We start from the raw sequence: 24,374 nt of genomic DNA on the forward strand, positions 1-24,374 counted from the left end.
AGTGGTTATATTGAAACACAAAATTAAAAATGGATGCAAAAAAAGTGTAAACAACGTATTTCTAAGAAGATTCAAAAACTGGTTTTTTGTGAATCATGTTTTATTTTTTGTATGAACTGACATGGTAGATTTTGACAGAATAGCAAAATGCATTAAATTGAAAATTTGGCGGAAATTATTTTCTTATCAAAATTTGTTTCCTAGTTTCAAAGTTGTGGGTCACTTAGTAATTCTACTGAAAAAAGGACCCATCGGATGGTAGCTCCTGTATGCTATTTTCATGCGACATTTAAGTTTAATATTGCTCCTCAAAAAATGGGGATAAAAACCTCAGTTCTCATACTGTTTTGACAAATAATCTAACTTGAAAATATTATAGAACAACTACAAAATGTGTTACGGGCAAACTTTGTCTCTGATAGTGAGACTAGCAGACTAAAAGAACAGATTGTATCTGTTTTAGTTTTTTTCTACTTACCAAAACTTCGCAGTGCTCCTCCAGAAGTGCGTTTTGCTCACGAAGCTTGTTCTAAACTTGAGATTTGTTTCTACAAAATGGATATTCTAAACTCACGAGTTCTTCTGGGGTTGCCACACGATTCCTCGGAGGAGAGGCTTGGTTTGTCGGGCTTAATTTGGAAAGCGTCTGCATTTTCAGCAAGTATCTGAATAAGTGATAAAAAATCCTGAATACAAAAGTTTTGGAAATGGCTCACCTCATTCGCCACCTCATTATACCTCATTTTTTCTTAGTTTTTGCGTGGGTAATAAATTGTGCATTATGTTTCTTAGAAATATTCTGTGTCACGATATGAAAATGTAGCAGTTTGCTCGAGAGGTTATTAGGTGTGCCTAATTGCTTACAATTTAAGATGTGATTTTGCCAAAATGGTGGAACGGGCTCAACGGTCACCGGACTGAACAAGTAATCTTTCAAGAAAGGGTCGAAAACAAGTAAATTTCGGCTTGGCGGAAAATAGTCAAAAAAAATGTAATATCAACATTTTAACAGTCACAGTGGGTGGCAATTTTTTTTTGTTTTTGTCGACGAATTCGGCAAATCGGCAAATCGACGGTTTGTCGATTTGCCGGAAATAATCCATTCCGACAAATTGCCAATTTGCCGATTGCTGGATATCAGATTTTCCGGAAATGTTTGGTAGAATTCGGAAACACTCAAAACTGTGCCTTTTTGAAATTTTTCCTCGTTTTCTTCAGATATTCTCATCGAATTTGTTTACGTTTAAAAATATATGCAGGAACATTCATAGGTTGCGTACAACTTTGCCGATTGAAATTTAAATTCTGAAATTTTCAAAAAAAGTGCAAAACCGCAATTTGCAGAAAATGTTTGGTAATTGCTGTTTTTTCGGTAAATTCGGCAAATCGGCAATTTGTTGGTTTTTTAATGGCAAATCGGTTTGCCAATCTGCCATAAAAGTTTCATAAAGTGCCAGAAATTTTGCAGGCTTTTTTTTTTGTTTTTTTGTGGTGTAATCGAATTCAAGACTATGCTCAAAAACGTTTAATTTTAAACATGATAGTTTGTGGTTTTGAATTGAAAATTTGAAACATAGTTAGTTTTTTAATAAAAGTATAATGCCGTGAAAATAAACACATAACGAGATGAAAATCCATTACAAACCTATTAGCTTTACCGCTACAATTGCAAGAGTTGCAGAAAAAATTATTGTCATCAGAGATAGAACTAATAGTAAGGCCAATTACTATCCCCACGTGCTCTTGAGCAATCGGAGCTGTGTGGATTTTTTCACTTGTGCCACACCCGATGGATAGCTAAAAACTTTTTTTATTAAATATGTCTTATATTCTCACTTAGCCGTGAATTTTTTTTAAACCTATTCCAGCATGACTAAATGCATTATTAGTAGGTTTTTAGAAACTTACGATCAAACATTTTTTCCAAATCGCGAGATGTTGAGTGCCATTTTTGACATTTTTTAATGTAAATTTCAAAATCATGTGTTACTTTAATTTAAGTTTCGAGCAAGACCCATTCCTTCAATACACCAATTTATGAAACAAAAATACATTTTCACAACTATTGACATGTTCATCTGCATAAGAGCATACTAACTTGAAGGTGGAGAAGCGCCAGTGGGGAAAGTGGTAAAAACTACTCCTATGGTGCCGAAATGACCAAATATCATAGTAAAATTTTATTTTTATTTGAAAATTTTTTTATATACTGTCAAAAAGTGACAATTACTCAGTTATTGCCATTCATAATTTTGGAAGTCGGCCAAAAAAATTGTTTTTCCTACGGTTTTTATATTTTAATTTTGTTTTAATTAGTTGTATTAAAACATTGTAGGGGTAGGAACATGCGACATTGCTTTATATTTTCTCAAAAGCTCATGTTTTTGAAAATTTTGGAAATTTGTAAAAACTTTGACCAAAAATTATGAAAAATCTAAAACATTTTTGAGTGCTTTATTATCATATTTGATTGTTTTGGATCATTATAAATTTATTTAAACAAAATCCCCACTGGCCTTACTCCACCTTTAAGCTTTAAAGAAAATAATTTTTCTGCGCACTTTTTTACCTTTGAAGTCCGTGGGATTGTTCCTTAATTTGATTATTGCAAACTTTTGATAAACTTAAAATAATTAAATTATGGGAAAAGTCTGACATTTTTGGAAACTTTCTTCTTTTTTTAAAATCTAATTATTATATTATTTGACCCGAAAATGCCAAATTTTTTTTTCTTTAGAACATGCCTTTATACCACGATGACCAAGTATCATAGTAAAAAAAATCAAAAAATTTTTCTATATTTTATATGATTTTTGAAAATTGGAAAAATCGCAATTTTGCCTTTTTCCTGTTTAAGTTATCGCCAAGAGAATTCGTTCGATGCAGGAAGCCTGTACGTTCTAACTTTTCAATTTTTTTTCTCTCATTATCTACCAATTTTCATGTTTTCAGTGTTTTTTGCACGAAATTTAAAGATAAAGTCGAGATGAATGCAAATTTAAAATTGTTATTTTTTTTCTTTCTTACGCTTGTGAAGTAGCCATTGTATTTAATTCTATTCTATGCAAAATCAATTTTTTTTCCATACATTGCTCTTCGAGGTAAAATTTACCCCGTTTACAATCCATGCATCTGCTACCATCTGCTTTGTGTCTTTTCCCCCTCTAAGAAAACCTTATTCCAGCCTCATTTGTCCTTTTTTTCTCTGTCAGTCTCTCACTTGTTTTTATTTTCAACGCTCAACCAAAATCATTGACTGAGTTATGCCCATTTTAGTTTAGCATTTTAGCAAAATGTATGTTTAGTTAGTTTTTAAATTGTAATAATCTGCGTCTTTTGTGTTATCAATTTTCCGGAAAATGTTATTTCTGAAAAAAATGTAAAAATGTTGGGGTTGCTTGAAGTTTTCAAACTGTTGAATCGCTTCAGTAATCGCCATTGAAAAAAACAAGTAGAATAATCCAGTGGGAAAAAAGTTGAAACAATTGAACCACTTTTTCAAAAATCTAAAGAACCGCCGCTGAAATAAAATATTTATTTTTAGTCCGAGTGAGTACATAATGTATTGTTTCTATGTAGTAGAACTGAAATCTTTTCATTTTTTCCTGAAAAATGTGTCCTCAAAAAAACTTTTAAAATGTTAAAATATCAAAATTCTATTTTATATTTTTCCCTTATATTTATATTTTAAAAAAAGTAAAACTTTGCCGTATTTCAAAAATTCTATTAAATTTTACACTTTCAATTTCTTCCAATAGATTGATTGACCGGAAAACTGAAATTCTTAAACTCTACGCAACCTGCGTCCGCTGTAGATCAGAGTAACAATCGAGCAATAAAATAAAAACTTTTTCTGTTTGCGCTGGCTTTTTGTAATCTTTTTGCACTTACTTCTAACATAATTGCAATCATTTTTACAATTTTATTGACGGACTCGCTAAGATACTGAAATGAAATTGTAGATTTTTCAATAATTATGCATTTGGATCAGGGGTGGGCAGCAATTTCTGTTTGGCAATTTTTTTATCCACATGTTTATTTTTTAGTTTTTATCCACAAACCGGCAATTTGCCGGTTTGCCGATTTACAGGGAATTTTCATTTTTGGCAAATTGCCAATTTGCCGTCGATCAAGTTTGCCGGAATTGTTTAGAGTAATTTTTTCAGAAGACGGAACTACTTTAAACTTAGCCTTGTTGAAATTTTATTCCCGTTTTCTCTTGATATTTTTTATAGGATTTGCTTATTTTTCAGAATAGATTTAGGAACATTCACAGGATACAATTTTGCCGATTGAAATTAAAATATTGAAATTTCAAAAAAAAAAAGTGCAAAACCACAAAAACAATTTACCGAAACTGTTCGGCAAATTTGGCAAATCGCCCATTTGCCGGTTTATCGATTTTCCGGAAATTTTCAATTCCGGCTATGTGCCAAATCGCCGGAAGTTTCAATTCCGGCAATTTTCCGATTTGTCGGAAAAAACAACGATTGCATTGAGAAACCACTCCCGCAAAAAATAATAAAAAATCTTGAGTACTAAGTTTGTTGCAGATTGTGGAGTGTGCAGGAGTTGCTCCAAACTAGACAAAACTCCCGAAAGGCTAAGATTGTAGCAAAAATCCCTAATTTCTATGAAAGAATATGTAGGAGTTTCTCTTTACGCAAGAGTTTCACTTCATTTAGGACTTTTTATTTTTGCCCGAGCATGAGATCATGAGAATTCCTACCGTTCCTCGTAGTGAAGGGACCTGCGTTTCTATTCGAAACATGCTCCACGGCACTTCGATATTTCGCGCCAAACCGGTAAGCATTATGACGATCTCATGGTTTCTTATTATTCATGTCTTCGTTAACGATCAGCGATGAAGGAGGAGTCTCCCCGATAACCGATCGATACGTTTATTCCGCGTTGCACCACACACACTCGTCTGTTACACAGTTCTTCATCTGGTGCGCGCTCTTTTTGATCGATCATACCTGCGTACGCATTCACCCTACACCCTCTTCCAATACCATTGCACACTAACCTCTTCTGTGCGCGCGCTCTGTTATCTTGCGCAAGAGACACATCTCACCCTCTCTCTTTCAAATGCCTTTGAATTTAGTTGGTGTTGCCTTTCATTCCTTTGCTGTGCGACTGTGCTGACGCTGTTTTTCTATTGATCTCTATTCTAAAATATAATTAACTAAATTATAAATACACAAACTATTCTTCTATTTTTTCTCGCTCTCTTTTTTCAGTTTCTTACATAAAATTTTCAAGTTCATAAAATTTCTTTCAGGTAATTTGCACAACTAATCATGGATCTCCTAGACAAAGTAATGGGTGAGATGGGCTCTAAGCCAGGCTCAACTGCCAAAAAACCAGCCACATCTGCGTCATCCACACCACGTACAAATGTTTGGGGCACTGCAAAAAAGCCATCCAGCCAACAGCAGCCACCGAAGCCACTTTTCACTACTCCGGGCTCACAGCAAGGATCTCTTGGAGGTCGGATTCCAAAAAGAGAGCATACCGATCGCACAGGTCCCGATCCAAAACGAAAGCCACTGGGAGGATGTGGGTTTTTTAGCAAGCGAAATTTGCACATATAATTGATTTTTAGTGTCGGTGCCGGATTCATTCAATAATTTTGGTACGTTTCGGGTACAAATGAATGCTTGGAATTTAGATATTTCTAAAATGGACGAGAGAATTAGCAGAATAATGTTTCGTGCCACATTGGTTCACACGGATGGACGTCGCTTTGAACTTTCTCTTGGCGTTTCGGCATTCTCCGGAGAGTAAGTGTATTTCTTTTTCATATTATATACAATTAAATGAATATTTTAGCGTCAACCGTCAACAAAGACGTCAAGCTCAATGCCTGCTCTTCCGGGCATGGTTCAAACGAAATCCTGAGCTGTTCAAAGGTATGACTGATCCGGCAATCGCTGCATACGACGCTGCGGAAACTATCTATGTGGGATGTAGCTTCTTTGACGTCGAGTTGACCGAGCACGTATGCCATCTGACAGAAGCTGACTTTTCGCCACAAGAATGGAAAATCGTTTCTCTCATCTCACGTCGGAGTGGGTCGACATTTGAAATTCGCATCAAGACAAATCCACCAGTGAGTTTCTTGAGCCGTCTATATCTTATCGACGCTGAAAATTTGAAACAGGAATTTTGACTTCAAAAGTTCACAAAAAGTTACCAATGAAGACGACTGTAAAAACATAAGTCCTGAAAGCACGGTATGACAACGTTTTCAGATTCTTAACTCATCTTTTAGCGTCTTTTCCTTTTGTATTTTGGCTGTCCCCGAGAACTTAAAGTGAAATGTTTGGGCGCTCTGATTTGAGCAAATTTCATGTTGCAGTTTTTATTTTTATTTAAACGGCTTCTTTTCAAACTACTACACAAACCTATATAAAAAACATGTCATTCTCCTTTTTATTTTTTCAAAAAAAAATTACAGATCTACACGCGTGGACCAAACGCTTTGACATTGGAGAACCGTTCTGAGCTAACACGTATCATTGAAGCTATAACAGACCAATGTCTTCACAATGAGAAGTTTTTGCTCTATTCGTCGGGAACTTTCCCCACGAAGGGGGGCGATATTGCCAGTCCCGACGAGGTTACTCTGATTAAGTCAGGATTCGTGAAGACTACAAAAATTGTGGATCGGGACGGTGTACCAGATGCAATTATGACCGTTGACACAACAAAATCGCCATTCTACAAAGATACGTCTCTCCTCAAATTTTTCACTGCCAAAATGGATCAACTTACAAATAGTGGTGGAGGACCCAGAGGCCACAATGGTGGCAGAGAGCGTCGCGATGGCGGCGGGAACAGTAGAAAATACGATGATAGACGCTCACCGCGTGATGGTGAAATTGATTATGACGAGAGAACTGTCTCACATTATCAAAGACAGTTTCAAGACGAACGCATTTCGGATGGTATGCTGAACACTCTCAAGCAGTCTCTCAAAGGATTGGATTGTCAGCCGATTCATCTTAAAGACTCGAAAGCCAATCGTTCAATCATGATAGACGAAATTCACACCGGAACAGCAGATAGGTCAGTTTCTCCAAAAACACTTTTATGCGTATATAATACTAACAAATTTCAGTGTCACATTTGAACAAAAACTTCCCGACGGAGAGATGAAGCTCACTTCCATCACAGAGTATTATTTACAACGGTACAACTATCGTCTCAAATTCCCACATCTTCCGTTGGTGACTTCAAAACGGGCGAAATGTTACGATTTCTATCCTATGGAACTCATGTCCATTCTTCCTGGCCAGAGAATCAAACAGTCACATATGACTGTTGATATTGTGCGTTACTTTTTAGTTTAAAAATAATATCGTTCGAGGAAATCTTGAATCTGGGCCAACTGTCGGCTTTTTCTTTGCATCATCATGTCTTACCTTGCAGATTGGTATAATGACCACGGTCGTTGTCAAGCCAAAAACATTAGTCAATTATTTCATTTTGTTATTTCAATTTATTCATTTTCATTTTCAATCAATATATTTATTTCAGCAATCTTATATGACTGGAAAAATGAGCAGCCTGCCTGATCAGCACATCAAACAGTCGAAATTGGTTTTGACGGAATATTTAAAACTTGGTGACCAGCCTGCAAATCGCCAAATGGATGCTTTCCGTGTGTCGCTCAAAAGCATCCAGCCAATTGTCACGAATGCCCATTGGCTCTCCCCACCAGACATGAAGTTCGCAAACAATCAGCTGTACAGTCTAAATCCAACCCGTGGTGTGCGTTTCCAGACTAATGGCAAGTTTGTCATGCCAGCCAGAGTAAAGTCGGTGACGATTATCAACTACGACAAGGAATTTAATAGAAACGTCGAGTAAGAATTTTCTTTTCGAAGAAATACTTCAATGATTATTTTTACAGTATGTTTGCCGAAGGGCTTGCCAAGCATTGCTCCGAACAAGGAATGAAGTTTGATAGCCGCCCGAACAGCTGGAAAAAAGTTAATCTCGGCTCATCAGACCGACGAGGTACAAAAGTGGAGATAGAAGAAGCCATTCGAAACGGCGTTACGATTGTGTTTGGAATTATTGCCGAAAAACGACCAGATATGCATGGTGAGTTTTTTTTTGTTGGATGAATTTATCCTACCAAATTGGGAGAGTGAATGAGGATGGCCACTAGGGCTGGTATCATTTGGGTCGCAATGCGATCTAGGTCGCCAGATCGCAAGTAGCATTGCGACCTAACACCTTATGTTGCAGGTCTACTTAGGTAGAGCACCACTTTACTAGCCACAAGCATTAAAGGTTAGTTGTGTGCGAGGACGCAAGGCATTAATTGTTACATTCGAAACTAAATACAAGAGTGTGCATGGAAAATTCTGAAATTTCTTATGTCAAAAACCGCATCACATTCTGATTCTGAAATTGCTTTTTCAGACATTCTCAAATACTTTGAGGAGAAGCTTGGACAGCAAACCATTCAAATTTCTTCTGAAACCGCGGACAAATTCATGCGTGACCATGGTGGAAAACAAACCATTGACAATGTCATCAGAAAATTGAACCCCAAGTGTGGAGGAACTAACTTCCTAATTGACGTGCCCGAGTCGGTTGGCCATCGAGTCGTTTGCAACAATTCTGCTGAAATGAGAGCAAAACTGTACGCAAAGACGCAATTTATCGGATTCGAGATGTCGCATACAGGCGCTAGGACCAGATTCGACATTCAGAAAGTTATGTTTGACGGAGATCCAACTGTCGTCGGAGTTGCGTACTCTCTCAAACACAGTGCTCAGCTTGGAGGGTTTTCATATTTCCAGGAAAGTCGTTTGCACAAGCTCACGTAAGTTTGAATTTTTCCGTGTTCTTAATCTATTTGATAGTTTTAGAAATCTTCAAGAGAAGATGCAAATTTGCTTGAATGCTTACGAGCAATCGAGCTCGTATCTTCCTGAGACAGTTGTTGTCTATCGTGTCGGAAGTGGTGAAGGAGATTATCCGCAAATTGTCAACGAGGTTAACGAGATGAAGCTGGCTGCAAGAAAGAAGAAGCATGGTTACAATCCCAAGTTTCTCGTTATTTGCACACAACGCAACTCTCACATCCGAGTATTCCCTGAACACATTAATGAACGTGGAAAGTCCATGGAGCAAAATGTAAAATCCGGCACTTGCGTCGATGTGCCAGGAGCCTCTCACGGATACGAGGAGTTCATTCTTTGTTGCCAAACACCTCTGATTGTGAGTTGATTTTAGCAAGGGATGTTGAGCACAAATGTTTTATGATCAATATTCAGGGAACAGTAAAACCAACAAAGTATACTATCATTGTCAACGATTGTCGTTGGAGCAAGAATGAGATCATGAATGTCACCTACCACTTGGCGTTTGCCCACCAGGTCTCTTATGCACCACCAGCTATCCCCAACGTGAGCTATGCTGCTCAAAATCTTGCTAAACGTGGTCACAACAACTACAAAACACACACGTGAGTTTGACCTGCTTCCAAGACAGTTTTAATTAATCGGTATCACAGAAAGCTTGTGGACATGAACGACTACTCTTATCGAATCAAGGAAAAACATGAGGAAATCATTTCGTCAGAGGAAGTTGACGATATTCTGATGCGCGATTTCATTGAGACAGTTTCCAACGATCTAAATGCAATGACCATCAACGGACGCAACTTTTGGGCATAATTGCCGTTTTTCCATTATCATTTTGCAATCTGTACTCTTTTGCCACCTCATCCTGTTTTTTTTTTCAAATCTCTATCAACTGCTCACTTTGCCTTACAATTCTTGATATCAAACTCTCATCCCCTTATACTTTAAGAAGTGTCAATGTTGTTTTTTTACTATTTATTCATTATGTATTCCTTATTTCTAACACTATGAACTTCAATATTAATTTTTTTAACCAACCAATAAATTCATGGTTTACCAGGGATTTCACTTGATGACTTGAGGGCGAGACATATAACGATCGGGGAGCACACTTTCAATGTTCAAATTTGAAAAAAAAATGGCAGAGGAGCACCTTGCACTGAAAAATATTGACCTGAAAATGTTTCAGTGCATTTTTACAGCACTTTAGAAAGTCTGATTTTACATTTGTTTAGGATTAGGCAAACTATCTGGGAGCTTCTTGGAAAATTTTATTTAAAAAAAATCTTTTATTCTAATATATAATTTCACTTTAGTTAACAAATGATTATTTGATTAATTAATTGTTGTTTATTCGGATCTAGATAAGATAGAACATTTAAAAAATGAGCATCGGGGTGAATCGAATAACACACAAAGTAAGAAAGAAGCATCAGAGTACATCCTATGTAAGAAAAGTAAAATATAATTCCCTTTGGTAAAATAAACCTTTGGATTTATACTATTTTATTTTAGTTCTCGAGATATTTTCTTAATACATCACTGCGGGTTTCACTGGTTTTTTCCTCGTTTTTTCGGTGGTGCTGATGTGCACGGCTGGGAGCATTCTGGAAAAAAACAAATTATTTAAAAGAACACAATTAACTAACAACCTCTTTCTGAACTGGTATCTTCGTTATTTTGCCGTTTTAGTTCATTCTCTACTAGCAAAAGTTCTTCACGTTCCGCATTATTTGAATCAATTTTTTCATCGTCCGAATCGTCGTCCGAATTTTCGGAATCATCAATGGATGTTAGTGTAGTTGGAGGCTCTGCAATGTTTAGAAAATTATTTTGAAATTTTGTGAAATATAATTTTCTGCTCCTTAAATTATCAATGTCGTGTGTTTGATTAGAAACATAAATTAATAGGTTTTATTTTACTGTTATTGGATCATTTTCTTTATTTTGGACAACTTTGGTTAAAAAATGATATAATAAAAATCAGTTGAAAATCGATGTATTTGCTGTTGAAAAACATGTTATATATTTCAGCTTTTTTAAAAATTTACTCATAGTAAACCTTTACCTTTTTTTTTATTATGCAATTTAATTTTTGGTTTTTGTTTCCTTATATTGTTTTCTTTAGAATAATTATAACAGTTTCTGACATTTAGTTGGATTATGCTGAAGAAGGATTAAAGGATTGAAGGATTAAAAGACGACCCGTTCTTCAAGTGCTATGCACTGCGGATCTGGGATTCAGTTACACTGCCTGGTGGTGACCGCAAAGGTGACCGCTAAATATTTAAATATTTGAATTTTTTTGAGATTTTTAACTGATTTTTGGGGTTATTTAACTAGAGAGCCCCGTCAACTTATGGTGGCCAATTTGCAGGGGCTCCCTAGTAAGATAAGTCGAAAACCCGAAGAACCAGCAGGCCTGATAAAACCTCTAAAAACTAACGATATTTAAAAGTCAAAAGTTCCCTTCCGTTTGATAGTTGCCGTGTTGTTTCTTTGGGTAATAATCCAAAAGTTTTATAATGTTTTGTATAGTTTCGCTCATCAAGACAAACTGAAAAAAGTATAAAATCATGGTAACAAATTAAGAAAAATTACCAAATAAATTCATACATTCCGATTTTGTCCATTTCAAAGAGACAAGCTGGTTCATCCAATCGTTATCTATCTCAAAAAGAAAGCATTGGTTTAGTTTTAGGCAAAATCATGAAGACCGAGAGAACCTGCACAAAACATGCCCGCTTTGTAAATCTGAAATTAGAACCAAAAAGAGAGCCATATTTTTCAGCGCACAATTAACATTGCAAGGTTTTTTTTTTCAAAAGTGAGACTCAATTTTAACAGTAGAAAATTGATGTTGGAAAGTTGCTTTTTTTGTTATAACTTGTATTGAACTGTCAATCAAACATATCAATACAATTAGTTGCTTTTTATTCTAGTTTGTATTTGCTCACGTGGTGTCAGGTTTTCCCATTTTTGTTTGATCTACGTAGATCTACGTTAAGAACGTGCTGACGCCACATATTTTTTGGGAAAAGCCCATTTCCCCCATTTTTTGTAGATCTAACTCTAATGGGACAGCCTGATACCACTTGTTTGCTTATTTTTGATTTTTTTTTTCTCTAATTTGATTCTTGTCATTACATACTAATAATAGACTTATAGAAACCAACTAATTCCAGACGTTTTCAGACCACAACATCTAGAAAACTTGTTTTGTTCGGTTTGTTTGTTTTGCACTATTATATGTCTCTAAGTTATCATCTCCAAAATTTCAAAATCTACACATTTGTATTTTTCCTAAATTTGATGTTCATTTTAATATTATCTCGGAGGAAAGTTAACATATAAATAACTGTATTTTATACGTATTTCTTCTGTTACCGTACGTTGTTCGTGCATAGAAAACCCAACTCACAAAGTGAAAAAAGTAAGTCGTTTCTTCTGTATATGAAGTCATGGTTATTTCCTTGACGTTGTTTTCACAAACAAAACGGTTGGTATTCGAAGGATCAATAACAAACATTAGTGAACTAAAATTATACGATACTTCAACAAATAAAAACTTGGCCTTACTCCGAAAAACACTGGAAGGTTTTCTGTTTATTTTTAAGCAAACTTTCCCACTTTTTCACATTCACCGGAACTTTCTCAATGATTTTTTGAATGCCTTGAGCAGACAGACGGAGTATAAGAGATGTAGGTAGACTACAGCAAAGTTGAGGGCTTGAGTACTGCAAAAATTGTTGTTATACAACAAAAAAAAATGATCCGGCACACTTCGGCACCTCGAATTTTAAAAGTTTTCCGAAGAATTGTGTAAGTACATATCAGGGCTGTGCGGCAATCGAGATTTTCGGCAACCGGCAATTGCCGAAGTTGCGAACCCAAAAAATTTTGGCAACCGGTAACTTTTGGTCGCCGAAACTTCAACAACTTTTCGGCAACCGGCAAACTTGGGTTGCCGGTTGCCGCACAGCCCTGGTACACATCTTATATTGCAGTCAAACACGGTCAACCCCGCTTTGTTGCTACTCATAATTTTATAATAGAAATCAACAGTCAATCCAACTTTTTAAAAAAATTCTGAAAATTTTCAAATTTTCCATGAGAATGTGGTTTGTGCAAAAAGTTATTTCATTCAAACATTTCCGACCGTTTCAGAAAAAAAAATCACAATAAATTTTGACTGAAAATTTATGACGCTTTTTAAAATGACAGATGCCACAGTTTTTACTCACCAGTACTTGAGACACATCAACGGCAGAGAGATTAATTGAAACACTGTTCTGTTTGTCGAGACTTGGTACCGGGAATTCAAATGCTACTTCACGGGTGTTTCCAGTCTGAATTTATCTGTATCCTAAATCATTTTCATTTTCAGAGTTTTTAGGTAACTGCAAAATTGTGGAAAAATTCTCAAATTGAATACTTTGCAAAAATTGATTATCATATACCGTATTTCCTCTATTAATATTGCAGCCGACTACTTAACTTTGAAACGTTAGGTACTTTATAAATTTCTTTTTCAGTTGGACAACAAAAAAACAAACATTTCTAACGGAAATTCGAAGAGATCTTATTTCCTTTTTCTTGTAGTTAAATTTGAGATCACCCCACCATGCTTGGCAAATTGAATACTGCAAAAAAAATTTGGACAAATTTTCGACGAAAAATCCAACCGTAAACTCCATTTCTTCCAAGCGTTTCATTCGGTTCTCATCCATTTCCCCATTTAATTACAATTCAGGACAGATGAATAAGCTGTAAAATTTGTAATTAAACAAGCTTAACGCAGAATTTTTGCTTAAAAAGTTTTCCACCATTTGTATGTTTAAACGTTGTCTTTTTTAAATTCAATAAAAGTTTTTAAAGAAATGCTGTTTGGTTTCAACACTGGATAATGCTAAGAAAATTGAAAAATTCTGTGGTTCATTATTTAAGAAATGTTTGTTTTCCATTAGACAATTTTAAAATCTTGTCTAATTAATTTTCAAGCTAATTAAAACCAAATTAAAATTAAATGTTTTCCATTGAACACTTAGAACTTTGAATATTTTCCGAGGGGTAGGTTTTCACGGCGGCAGACAATTTCCGAGTTTGGCCACTGATTATAAGAGTGGCCTAACTCGGAAATTGTCAGCCGCCGTTCACGGTATCCTACCCTTTGGAAAATTTCGAAAATCCTACACACCGGACGCAATGAATGTATCCGGTCCGGACGCTATACTTCAAAATTTGTCTTGAAAACCCAATAGACTTTTTGTGCTACGTATCCATGTGAGGGTGAGAAAAATCGCCATATCTTACGCGCAAAAAGCACCTGTGTCTCTTTTCTCGAACGCTGTCTAACGTCTAGGCAAAACGCCTATCGCGAGAGAGCGTGTGGAGCGTGTGGAGAAGAGAGACGCGGGCGTCCGCAGTTCTCATCAAATCATGGACACGTTATAAGTCAGTTTGTAGTTTTTGAAAAAAAAAATCCAGAAAACTAAGTGATGATAATACACTCTTTTTTTATTCAGTTGAAGGAAAACACAGATATAAAACATTCGTTCATTTCCGCAAGCCAACCAAATAAAAACATTTCAACAAGTGAAGAACATGTTAAAATACGACGTGAATACGCATTAGGATTTAAAAAAAAACAAGATATATGTTAATAAAAATAACGCATCAAAAAGAAATTTAAGTGGCTGGTGTGGCAGGAGTCTCGGTTGAGACTGGAACTGGGGCTTTCTCCTCGCGTGGCTCCACCGCGTAAATGGCGTGCTTCGCTTTGACTCCTGAGCTCGTCTTCTTCTGGCAACTCTCATGATCCTCATAACGGAGAACGTCGTAGAGTGGTCTCTGATGGATCATGCTTGCATTGTTGAGCACTTGCTTCAAGACGCCTCTGCAAAATTGAAAGTTTCACTTTAGTTACTCTACAGTTGCCTGTCAATTTTACATGTACCGCTGCTTTAACATAATTTTGGAATTTCGCTGACCATTAAGCAATCAAATTCTGTGGTACATATGAAAGATGCGCTAGACTGGTTTCATAACCAATAACGTTATGTGTTGCAAACGGTTAGCAGTGGAAAATTGTTTTTGAACGGATGAATTGCGTCTTGTAACACCCAGAAGTTGTCTGTGGCTCAATCAAATGTAATGATCAACTAGACTAGTTTCATAACCAATAACGTTATTTCTACAACCTCATTAGTTTTTAGACTATAAAAACCTACCCAATTCTCAGATTTGCCCCGTCATCAGCACTGTTTGTAGTCCAAACTGAGATTTTTGAGCCCTTTCCACGGACGTTGCAGACAATTCCGCACAGACTTTCGATATCGTCGGAAAACTGCTCTCCGATCATCGCCATAAGAATTTCGGTCCAGATAGTGTCCATGATTTCCGGAGTGCGTCCTTTCTCGATAGTGATAAGCCATCTTCCTCCATTCTGATTTTGTGGCACCTGAAAACACATTGGAATGTGTTTATGAAAATATTTATACCACGTGTGCATCAGCGCAAAAATCAAAAAAAAAATTCACCTCCCACATTGGCTCAATTCCATCTCTGAAAACATTATAATCTGATGGTGGATTGAGCCCACTTGGCGGCTTAATAGAGTCGTGAAGTGCCCAGAACTCTCCGACGCTGCTAAAGGTTTTCACGTTCTTGAGACGCTCCTCCCACGATTTGTTGCGCTCGTCGTTCAGATACCTACAAATTCGTTTATTCCTTATGTTCAAAAATTTATTCAAAATCTTGATGCCTAGGGAAAAGTGTCAATAGCTTACCACCAGGTCCAGTTGCGTTTCAGTTTGTAAACTGGGTGGGAGATGGTTCCAGGAGCTGCGACTGGTTCTTCGGACATTACTTGCTGAAAAGAAAACAATATGTGTGGCAAAATATCAGGCAGTAGTTTAATGTCGAAAAATTGAAATAGTCAAGTGCTAAATTAGGTAAAAACAAATGTGATATTGAAACAGAGACACGCAAAAACCGATATTTCCCAAAATAAGTCTGCAAACACCGTGACGGAACAATGCAGACGCGCGAGCGGTTTCTCTGTGTGATGCGGCGAGTGGCTGCAGCACCGGTGACAAATAAAAAAGAGGTACGCGCAGAGAAAACTATAAACAGAGAAGAAATAGTGTTGGAGTGTGGTGAATCAATATATATATCAATATATATTTCTGAGTTGCAAAACGGATAGAAATGAGAAGCCGGTGAAGTGAAACATTTCAATTTTTGAATTTTTAGAGGATTGAGAGATAATTACTTAAATGTCAAAAAGTTCCAAATTAATCATTTTGCTGTAAATACTGAACCTGGAGATTTTTTAACCGTCAAAATTGTTCGACTTTTTGCCCGGCAATGGATGCAAACAGGTATACACCGTTCTGAAACATATTAAATATTTGCATTCTTTGTTTTACAGTCGGATGGTGATACAAACAGGGGTGAGCGGCAGTCGGAAATTTCCTGCAAATGGCAATTTCAGCAATAGCCGAAATTGCCGGACATTTTCGGCGATTTTCAAACCTAATTTTATTTCGGAAATTGAAAAAAAATTTACCTTGTATTTTAGTGTTCAATAAGTCATTTTCTAGAACGAAACTGTCAATCCTCAAAAGATCATTTACTATATTTAAAGGGCTATGCCCTTCCGTTTCTATGTAGTTTGAACTTTGATCAGAGCAACGAAATTTTGGGAAACCTTATGCTAAATGCGCAGTAGGCATCGATTGAGGTCCGCGATACGCACCGTATATCCTATGTCTTTTCTAAAAAAAAGTAAGGGGGCCGCGCCGTATGTGCGGTCCACGGTTGGTTAAATTACATTGCGCTTGAAAAAAGAACATTATTCACTATTAGTAACATGCATGTTTAGGCTCTTAAATCTACAAAAAGTGTCAAATTTGTATTTCCTGTAATTCTGATTTCCGGCAATCGGCAGTTTCCACAATTGCGGGTTTTGGACATTGCCGAAAATTCGATTGGCAAAACGCAATTGCCGCGCACCCCCAATACAAATCATGAGTTCTTATAGCAACTTCTAAGTATTTTGAGATTTTCTCAAACTCGACGTTTTATATTCTATTTTTTCGTATGTTTGAAAATTGCTTACATTAGATCTTTTTACATCGCTGCTGTGCAAAAAATAAAAGTTTTCCGCGAAATGAGCGCATCAACCTTAAATTAAAGATGGTAGTTCATAACAGAAATTACACAATATCAGAAAAAGCGGTATGTAACCAAAAAAATTGTTGAATTTTGACCCGTAACTATTTTCCCCTCCTTACATATTTGAACATTCCTATCAAACGGTGGCCGATTCTGATCACGAGCAACCATTTTACATAGTTTTTATAAGAAGCTGAACTAGCTTTTGGAAAGCTTCTGGCTCTTTATTTGTATAGCATCTAACAATTGACCGTGATATTTTAATACAATTTGGTACGACTACTGGTGAGTCCGGTCAAGAAAATACACAACTGTAATAGAAATTTAATATTTTTTAAGATTACCTATTAATTATCCTAAAACAGACAAAGTTTCAATGTTTATTTCAAACTCAAAAAATTACTTGTACCCTTAAAATTTAGGAAAAGGAAATCATTCAAAATTAAAAAAATTGTTGAAAGAAAAACAACTATTCAATTATAAAAAAGTCACGACTGACATTTATTCACTTTGCCTTGCCAGCATATATCGACTTTTGCCAGTCGATGAAGCTGCAAAGGGTGATGTGGGAAACTCCAAGACGATTTGCAATCTGAAAATTAATTAGAAATTGTTAAATCATTACACAAAAAATGTATTCGGCAAATTTGCCATGCTGAAAAAACTGGAGACAAAATCAATAGTTAGAAATTGTATTGCCGTGCTCGGGAAATTAGGCGAACGGCAAACTCGGCGAGTTTGCTGCTCTCCCCCGGCAAATCGGCAAACCGGCATCTTGCCGATTTGCCGAATTTGCCGGAAAAACGGCATCCTATGAATCTTCCTACGTCTATTTTGAAAAGTAAGCAAATTCTAAGAAAATATGTAGAAAAAACGGGAAAATTCAAAAAGACAGTGCTTCCGTCTTATAAAAAATCTCTCTAAGCATTTCCGGCAAATCTGATATCCGGCAAACGGCAAATCGGCAATTTGCCAAAAATGAAAATGTTCGGCGAATCGACAAACTGACAATTTGCCGATTTGTCGAACGGCAATTGTCGCTCATCCCCGTTTAGATGTACCTTATTTAATAAAAAAAAAAGTGTGATAAACAATTGAAATATGCGACAAAAAAACATAATTGAAAAAGTTGAACTTCTAACAGCTGTGACCCGAAAAAAAAGACATTTGAAATTTTAGCTAAGATAAGCTTAATTTGCTTAAAATTTCAAACATAAACGCGAAACCAATACAAATATTCTAGTAAAAATTTAAACAAATCTTACTTGAATATATTCATCATTCGGTTTTCTTCGTTCCTCAGCAATTTTCATCATTTCATCAACTGTTTGCTTAGAGAGAGTTAAAAAGTCCTTCGGCGCATCTTTCCAAACTTTCAGTTTTCTTTCGGTAATCCGCTTCTTATTGAAATAGTTTCTGACTTGACGTTCACTGAGCCCTAGTTTCTTTGCGATTTTTTCTCGTTGTCTCACACCAGGCTTGTTGTTTTTTGCAAAGTATTTGTTCAACCCTTCAATATTCAGTTTTGGCAGTCTCCTACGACAAGATGCAAAGATTCTCAAAATGTTGTGTTTTTGCTGCTGCTCGGTAGAGTTTGATCCCGATGTTGCTTCAGTTTTCTTAGCAATCCAATTTTCAATTTCTTTTTCATTAATCTCCAATTGAGTTGAAAGAGCCTTGATATCTTTTGGTCGTAGCGTTTTATCCTCGCGGTTATTTGTTCTTTGCAGGAATGCTTCTTCGAGTTGTTTTGAAACTTCAGCTGACAATACACTGTTTTCTGAAAAAAAGTCTATATTATCAACCGTCAAGTTCCTGATGTATTAACACATTATTCTCACAGAAAACTTGTGAGTGTTGTTGCCTTCAACTTTAGTTTTATCTTATTCAAAATTAAGACAAAGTTTAAAAATAATTTGTTTCAGAAACAATTTGACTAATGATAAAATGTGTAGTAGTTAAAAATAACAATAAAAAACAGTTAGATTTTTGAAAAATTTCAGGCAAAACTTTGAAAAATTGTCACTTTTACGAATAAGTGTGTGTTTTTTGATTAAATGAACGGGCGGCAATTGTCGTTCGGCAAATTTTTTGTCAACAAACTCGGCAAATCGGCAAATTGTCGGTTTGCCGAAAACTTTCAATTTTGGAAAATTGCCAATTTGCCGTTTGAAGGATATCAGATTTACCGGAAACATTTAGAAGGATTTTTATAAGACAGAAACACTTAAAACTGTACTTTTTTGAAGTTTTTTCCCGTTTTCTTTAGATATTTTCAAAGAATTCGCTCACTTTTCAAAATACATGAACATTCATAGGATGAGTACAATTTTGCCGATTGAAATTGAAACTCTGAAATTTCGAAAAAACAGTTGCCAAACCACAATTTGCCAAAAATTTTCGGCAATTGCCGGTTTGCCGATTTTCCGGGAATTTCAATTTCTGCAATGTGCCGGATTGCCAAATAAACTTTGATTGTTGTTCGCTAGTTAAAGGAGGAGTTTAGGTTCTAGGTTTTTTTATGTAACTCAAAATGTGCTATTTTGTAGTGAGAATTTTCAATTTTTTTCAAAAACGTCTTATAGCGGTTCAAAAAAATTTTAAAGGTTTTAAATTAACTTTAATTAATTAAATAGCATAAATAACGTAAATATTTCCGCTTTTTACAAAACTCTCTCCTTTTAAGATATTTCCTTACCTGCTTCACTATCCCCGATTTTCCACGATCCACGATCCTTTGTCGAAAGCTTCCTTCTCCAGTTTTCATATTGTGCACGAATGTAGGAAGGTGCTAAGTCAGTTTTCTCCATTATCTGAAAACAAAATTTTTTGTTCAAATGCTTTATTCATCATATTTGATTTATTTTACCACATGAACATATCCAAGAGTGAACCTTTTCCGTGAGAGAAGGTGAAGTTCAATCTCGTCCTCCAATACAGTTTGCACTTCGTTCGTAATTTCTATGTAGGAAGTAGTATCCGTTTCACGAGACAAAAACTCCCGAATTCGACAACACGCGTCATTTGTCTCACATTCAATTTTTCCGTCTTTTCTAATTGTCTCAAAATTGTCAAAAATTGTCTTGTATCGTATTCCACACCGTTCGGATAGTTTCTGCATTCCAATCGCTGTTGGGTGGCAGTTTCTTGCAAAACTAGCGTTCAACTCTCGTCTCACTTGGCTTTCAGACATGATCCTTTTGTTGGATGGAATACTTCCCACTGAAATTTTGATATTAGATACATTTTGTCTGCACAGCGATCGACATTTCCGGGGCTGCCTTTTAATTACTTTGGCGTGTGTATAAATTGCATCATACATCAAAAAATCAAACTTTTTTTCTACAAACTATCTAGAAATATCAGACGATTGATTAAAAGTTATTCATTATCAAGTTATTATTTATTCATTATAAAGTTATACTTATCATTATCAATTTAGTATAAATTAGATGATATGATTTATAGCTGAACCAGCCGTGGACCGCACCTTCGGCGCGGCCCCCGACTTCTGTGGCTGAAAATTAATTTTTTTATAAAACTACCGTAACCCTACAGTATTCCTACCGTACCACTATTGTACCACTACAGTACCCCGACTATATCCCTACACTAACCCCAACTCACTATCCCTCCAGAAGCCAAAACTTCACAGACTACAAAGACTACATTGACCACAAACTATGGACACACAGAATAAGCGCTTTATATATAGTAGCTGAATAGTATTTTATTTGTAGCGCAATTCAGTTACCTTTCTTTGGGAATCCTGGACAGATCTTTTTAATTGGCAAAGACGAATCCGGGCGATCAAACAGCACAGAACTTCCCAGTGACATTTCGCAATCAAAATCAGTTGTATCATCTTTGAGAAGATCAGAAATGCACTGAAACTTTGGTTTCCAACTCGGAGTTTGAATCTGGAATAGAAACTGAGTTGAGCATGGGAGTTAAGTAAAGTTATCATTAAAGTTATGAGTTGTCAAAAAAAGCACTTCTTTCATTTGCGTGATTCTGAAAAAAGAAATACACAAAAAACAAAGACTTCCAGTCTTCATTACCTAGTACCTGACTAATTTTCGAATGTGCTACATTTTGAAAAAAAAATACTTCGTTTGGTGACGTTAAGAACTGAAAGGTTGAGCAGTTTTTCATAGTTTCAGTTTGATCATCTGTCAGTGAGAAATAACAAAAATTCCACAGCTAGTGTGACAGGAAACCAATGAAGAAATATTAGGGCTACAAGTAATCTTACAAATTATTGCAAAGTTCTATTCTACTATTTCTATTCTAAAATCTATTATTGAAAATTGTTAGTTTTGCATTTGACGTTCACTGTGGTAGATATTAGGATCGGTTTGTATATCTTATTATTTTCTCTTAAAAACTTACGACGTTCACATGTGTAGCTTCTTCAATAGGTTCTGTTTTTATGTCGTCAGATAGCAAATGAGTAGGTTTTTGTTCATCATCATGCAAACGAACTCCCACCTTTTCCAGAGCCGATCGTGGAATTTTAATCACTTTTCGAACAGTTGAGCAAATCTGTGTAAACAAACTAATCTAGTAGGTAAAGTCTAATATTTCTACCTTATCGGGAAGTTCTTCTTTGATATATCCTTTTGTAAATTTTTCCGGTTCAGTTTCTTCAAATAAATTTACATCTTGAATCTGAAAAACATGGAAAAATTGTAAGAAAAAAACATTAAAAAACTTGCATTCTCAGGCTCCTCCAATTTTGGAATCTTCCACTCAAATTCGTTTGATCTGTTCATTGCATTCTGAAATTAGCTTGTTTTCGTTCGATGGAAAAGCAAAAGAAAATAGAGTAAAATAATGGAGTAAAACTGAATCGTTTCAGAATCGATGATTGGTGGGGTACGCGGGAGACAATTCGAAGAGAGTGTGTGTGAAGAATTAGAGACGCAGTGTTATGTTTGTGTTGGAGCGCGGTTGCATTCTGAAACGACAAGAGCAAAAAATATAACAATTTTTTCTGTCAAAAGAACGGTTTAAATTTTTAATTCGAAAAAAAAAACAATAATTTTCGCTTTGAAACTTGCACATAAAAAGTTCTCACTCGAAACAACTTTTTTTATTTTTGACGCTAATCGCTGCTTTTCAATACTTCTCGTGTTGAATTCGTTTGCCGAATTTGCAGTTTGCCGAGCTCAGCAAATTTGCTGAATTTGCCGAACACGCCACTAATTGGATTATAAAAAATTTGACCGAAACTATTGATTAATTTAAAAAGTTACAGTAAAATATTATAAAATTGAGTTATTTTAAATGCTATGTAGGCCGACATAAACTAATGTTTTTTTTAATTACACTTGTGCTTAGAAGTCAGTAATTTTGGTGCTCTTAGAAATATCAACAAATTTTCTTGACTTTCGTAGTTTGTCCAGCATGGCAAATTGATCGAATTTGCCGTTCTTGAAATCTTGAAGCAAAATTCTGAAGATGAGGTAATATTAATCAAATTTGTTGATAACAGAATAATGAATAAATTTTTATACACGGTTTCTAAGTGAACTTTTGTTAGTAAATATGATTAAAATAAAATTTTGGGGAAAAATCGTTCCAGGAGGTGCTCCGATTGTGCAATGATTTTTGTGAAGTCTTCGCCCAAAATAATGGTTCTAATTAATGCATCTTCAACGATTCGAATTCTCCTGATCAAAAAATCGCATTTCGCTTTGTCCGTCTGGAAGAAAACGTGATGTGTTCTTGTAATGAAAGGCTTTTTTTTCCAAATTTATGAAAAAATCATGCCCACGTTTTTAAAAATCTTCATGAAATAATTAGTTTCAGAACTTACCTTATTGTACTCCTGTCTTCCAATTGATAAAAGATACATAAACCCTTTTTGCACAAATTCTATATAGTCAACGTTTTCATCCAGTTTGCGATATTTCTGTAAAAATCACGTTTTATCATACAACTATCCGTTGAAATAAGTTCTGGGTCAAAAATCATAACTTTTTTCGTGGGCTTTCGATTTTTCTGACAATTTGAGAATGTATGTTGTTAACTATCAGTTTTTGCTTGACGGAATTTTTGAAAAGTTTTGACCGTCTTAGGTATCGTCCTAGGTATAGTTCGAAGCACTTTTTTCATTTTAACAACATATTATAACACATTTCAAAATGTGTTTTGACAAATTGCTAAAAAGCAAAAAAAAAAAACCTTCACCTTATTCGATAAAAGTCGATGTAATGCCAGCACTTTACCGTTGTATTTTTTCTGAAAGCAATGAACAAATTTTTTATGAAGGCTAACAAATTAGTTGTAATTTTCCAAAAAGAAACAAAACAAATCGACCTACAATTTCCTCCTCTGTCAAAACCATATCACTTTTTACATTTAGATTGGGCATCACCTTGCTTTGGTTTTTGTTTTTATTTAAAATCTGAAAAAAAAATTCCGTATTTTGTAGTTTTAAAATCAGATGACTAGATTACCCTACCATTTTCTTCTGGACTCATCGAGAAAAACAATAAAAAGAGTTCCAAAACGTGTGTATATGTAGTCTGAAAAAAAATGTGTTGGGGAGGAAAAAAAACAGAACAAATTTCATTGAACATACGAAAACTTTACTAACAATTAAGTTTCACTTTTTTCAATCTTGAAGACAGATTGATAAGAATAGAAAGTCTGATTTGATATTGATTCCAAGAAAAAAGAGAAGATGGAAAGTTTGATTTTTTTCTACGTTAGATTCGTCAAGTTTACCACTCTAATGAAAACACTTTTATATTCAAAAAAAAACACCTATAAAATCTATCAAAACATATTTGAGTTGGTTGTAATTAAGTAACATAAAAAAACTAATTATCAGTTAACTGAGTAAATATTTAAAAATCGAAAAAAAAATCCACATGAGGTTCTAATTTAAAAGTTTGAGTTTTTTTTGAGTTGATACTGCATAGGTAGAAGACAACCTTTTTCTCAAAAATCGATAAAATAACAAAGAAATAGGTTTTCGTCCATAGGAAGATGGTTAGGTAATTATAGATGACAGAGCACACAAATGGAGTACGCAACAAAAGACAATGTGGTACTGTATTCTACAACAATATGGCCCACTTTTGCAGAATGATGTATCAGGCTGGTCAGATACAGTTAGAGCTTCGATTGAGGCGTTGTAAAAGCGCCTCGGGCGTCCTCACGACGCGACCCGTGCCCTAGCTATTGTGCGGCACGCAACCAGAAAGTGTCGACCGCTACAAAACAACTATCGCACTGAATGTACAAACACCAAGCCTTTGATTCCGCACCAAGTTGCGGAAAAGCGGCGTAAGGCGC

General features: G+C 35.5%; 5 protein-coding genes and 1 non-coding gene across 8 annotated transcripts; 1 reads left to right on the forward strand and 5 right to left on the reverse strand.

Annotated features, from left to right (window-relative positions):
- Window positions 1-5,284: 5,284 nt before the first annotated feature.
- nrde-3 (Nuclear RNAi defective-3 protein) lies at window positions 5,285-9,950 on the forward strand. The gene is made up of 11 exons (NM_075691.7): window positions 5,285-5,562; window positions 5,609-5,786; window positions 5,836-6,115; window positions 6,464-7,074; window positions 7,127-7,337; window positions 7,546-7,874; window positions 7,922-8,115; window positions 8,440-8,845; window positions 8,892-9,243; window positions 9,300-9,490; window positions 9,539-9,950. The coding sequence occupies exons 1-11, from the start codon at window positions 5,304-5,306 to the stop codon at window positions 9,699-9,701; spliced, it is 3,174 nt and encodes a 1,057-aa protein (NP_508092.1). The 5' UTR covers window positions 5,285-5,303; the 3' UTR covers window positions 9,702-9,950.
- Window positions 9,951-10,146: 196 nt separating this feature from the next.
- R04A9.3 (NPL domain-containing protein) lies at window positions 10,147-13,655 on the reverse strand. The gene is made up of 9 exons (NM_075692.7): window positions 13,574-13,655; window positions 13,445-13,531; window positions 13,133-13,237; window positions 12,468-12,625; window positions 12,310-12,424; window positions 11,490-11,559; window positions 11,335-11,445; window positions 10,541-10,699; window positions 10,147-10,495 (listed from the first exon to the last, which is right to left on the reverse strand). The coding sequence occupies exons 1-9, from the start codon at window positions 13,616-13,618 to the stop codon at window positions 10,440-10,442; spliced, it is 906 nt and encodes a 301-aa protein (NP_508093.2). The 5' UTR covers window positions 13,619-13,655; the 3' UTR covers window positions 10,147-10,439.
- A 313-nt stretch (window positions 13,656-13,968) lies between these two features.
- mir-800 lies at window positions 13,969-14,041 on the reverse strand. Its single transcript, NR_024000.2, has one exon. It is a non-coding gene; the product is annotated as a pre-microRNA mir-800 (primary transcript).
- Window positions 14,042-14,434: 393 nt separating this feature from the next.
- Window positions 14,435-15,759, reverse strand: ife-2 (Eukaryotic translation initiation factor 4E-2). Its single transcript, NM_075693.6, has 4 exons — window positions 15,677-15,759; window positions 15,428-15,599; window positions 15,119-15,348; window positions 14,435-14,784 (listed from the first exon to the last, which is right to left on the reverse strand). The coding sequence occupies exons 1-4, from the start codon at window positions 15,751-15,753 to the stop codon at window positions 14,577-14,579; spliced, it is 687 nt and encodes a 228-aa protein (NP_508094.1). The 5' UTR covers window positions 15,754-15,759; the 3' UTR covers window positions 14,435-14,576.
- Window positions 15,760-17,301: 1,542 nt separating this feature from the next.
- ceh-93 (Homeobox domain-containing protein) lies at window positions 17,302-21,847 on the reverse strand. Its single transcript, NM_075694.11, has 8 exons — window positions 21,785-21,847; window positions 21,657-21,737; window positions 21,459-21,611; window positions 20,821-20,986; window positions 19,936-20,288; window positions 19,765-19,879; window positions 18,332-18,846; window positions 17,302-17,658 (listed from the first exon to the last, which is right to left on the reverse strand). Exons 1-8 carry the CDS (start codon window positions 21,839-21,841, stop codon window positions 17,572-17,574), a joined length of 1,527 nt encoding a protein of 508 aa, NP_508095.5. The 5' UTR covers window positions 21,842-21,847; the 3' UTR covers window positions 17,302-17,571.
- A 718-nt stretch (window positions 21,848-22,565) lies between these two features.
- Window positions 22,566-23,619, reverse strand: R04A9.9 (NR LBD domain-containing protein; the record flags this gene model as incomplete). Of its 3 annotated transcripts, NM_001313442.5 has the most annotated exons (5): window positions 22,566-22,773; window positions 22,888-22,983; window positions 23,262-23,312; window positions 23,395-23,478; window positions 23,536-23,619. In NM_001313442.5, the coding sequence occupies 5 exons, from the start codon at window positions 23,536-23,538 to the stop codon at window positions 22,621-22,623; spliced, it is 387 nt and encodes a 128-aa protein (NP_001300371.1). The 3 variants fall into 3 exon arrangements, 2 of the variants coding, with proteins under 2 accessions (NP_001300371.1, NP_001300372.1); NR_132535.1 differs by lacking the exons at window positions 23,395-23,478; window positions 23,536-23,619 and having other exon boundaries at window positions 22,621-22,773; NM_001313443.1 differs by lacking the exons at window positions 23,262-23,312; window positions 23,395-23,478; window positions 23,536-23,619 and having other exon boundaries at window positions 22,621-22,773; window positions 22,888-22,926.
- Between the last annotated feature and the right edge of the window lie 755 nt (window positions 23,620-24,374).

This window comes from Caenorhabditis elegans, chromosome X (assembly GCF_000002985.6).
Source record: "Caenorhabditis elegans chromosome X".
Lineage (NCBI taxonomy): Eukaryota > Metazoa > Nematoda > Chromadorea > Rhabditida > Rhabditidae > Caenorhabditis > Caenorhabditis elegans.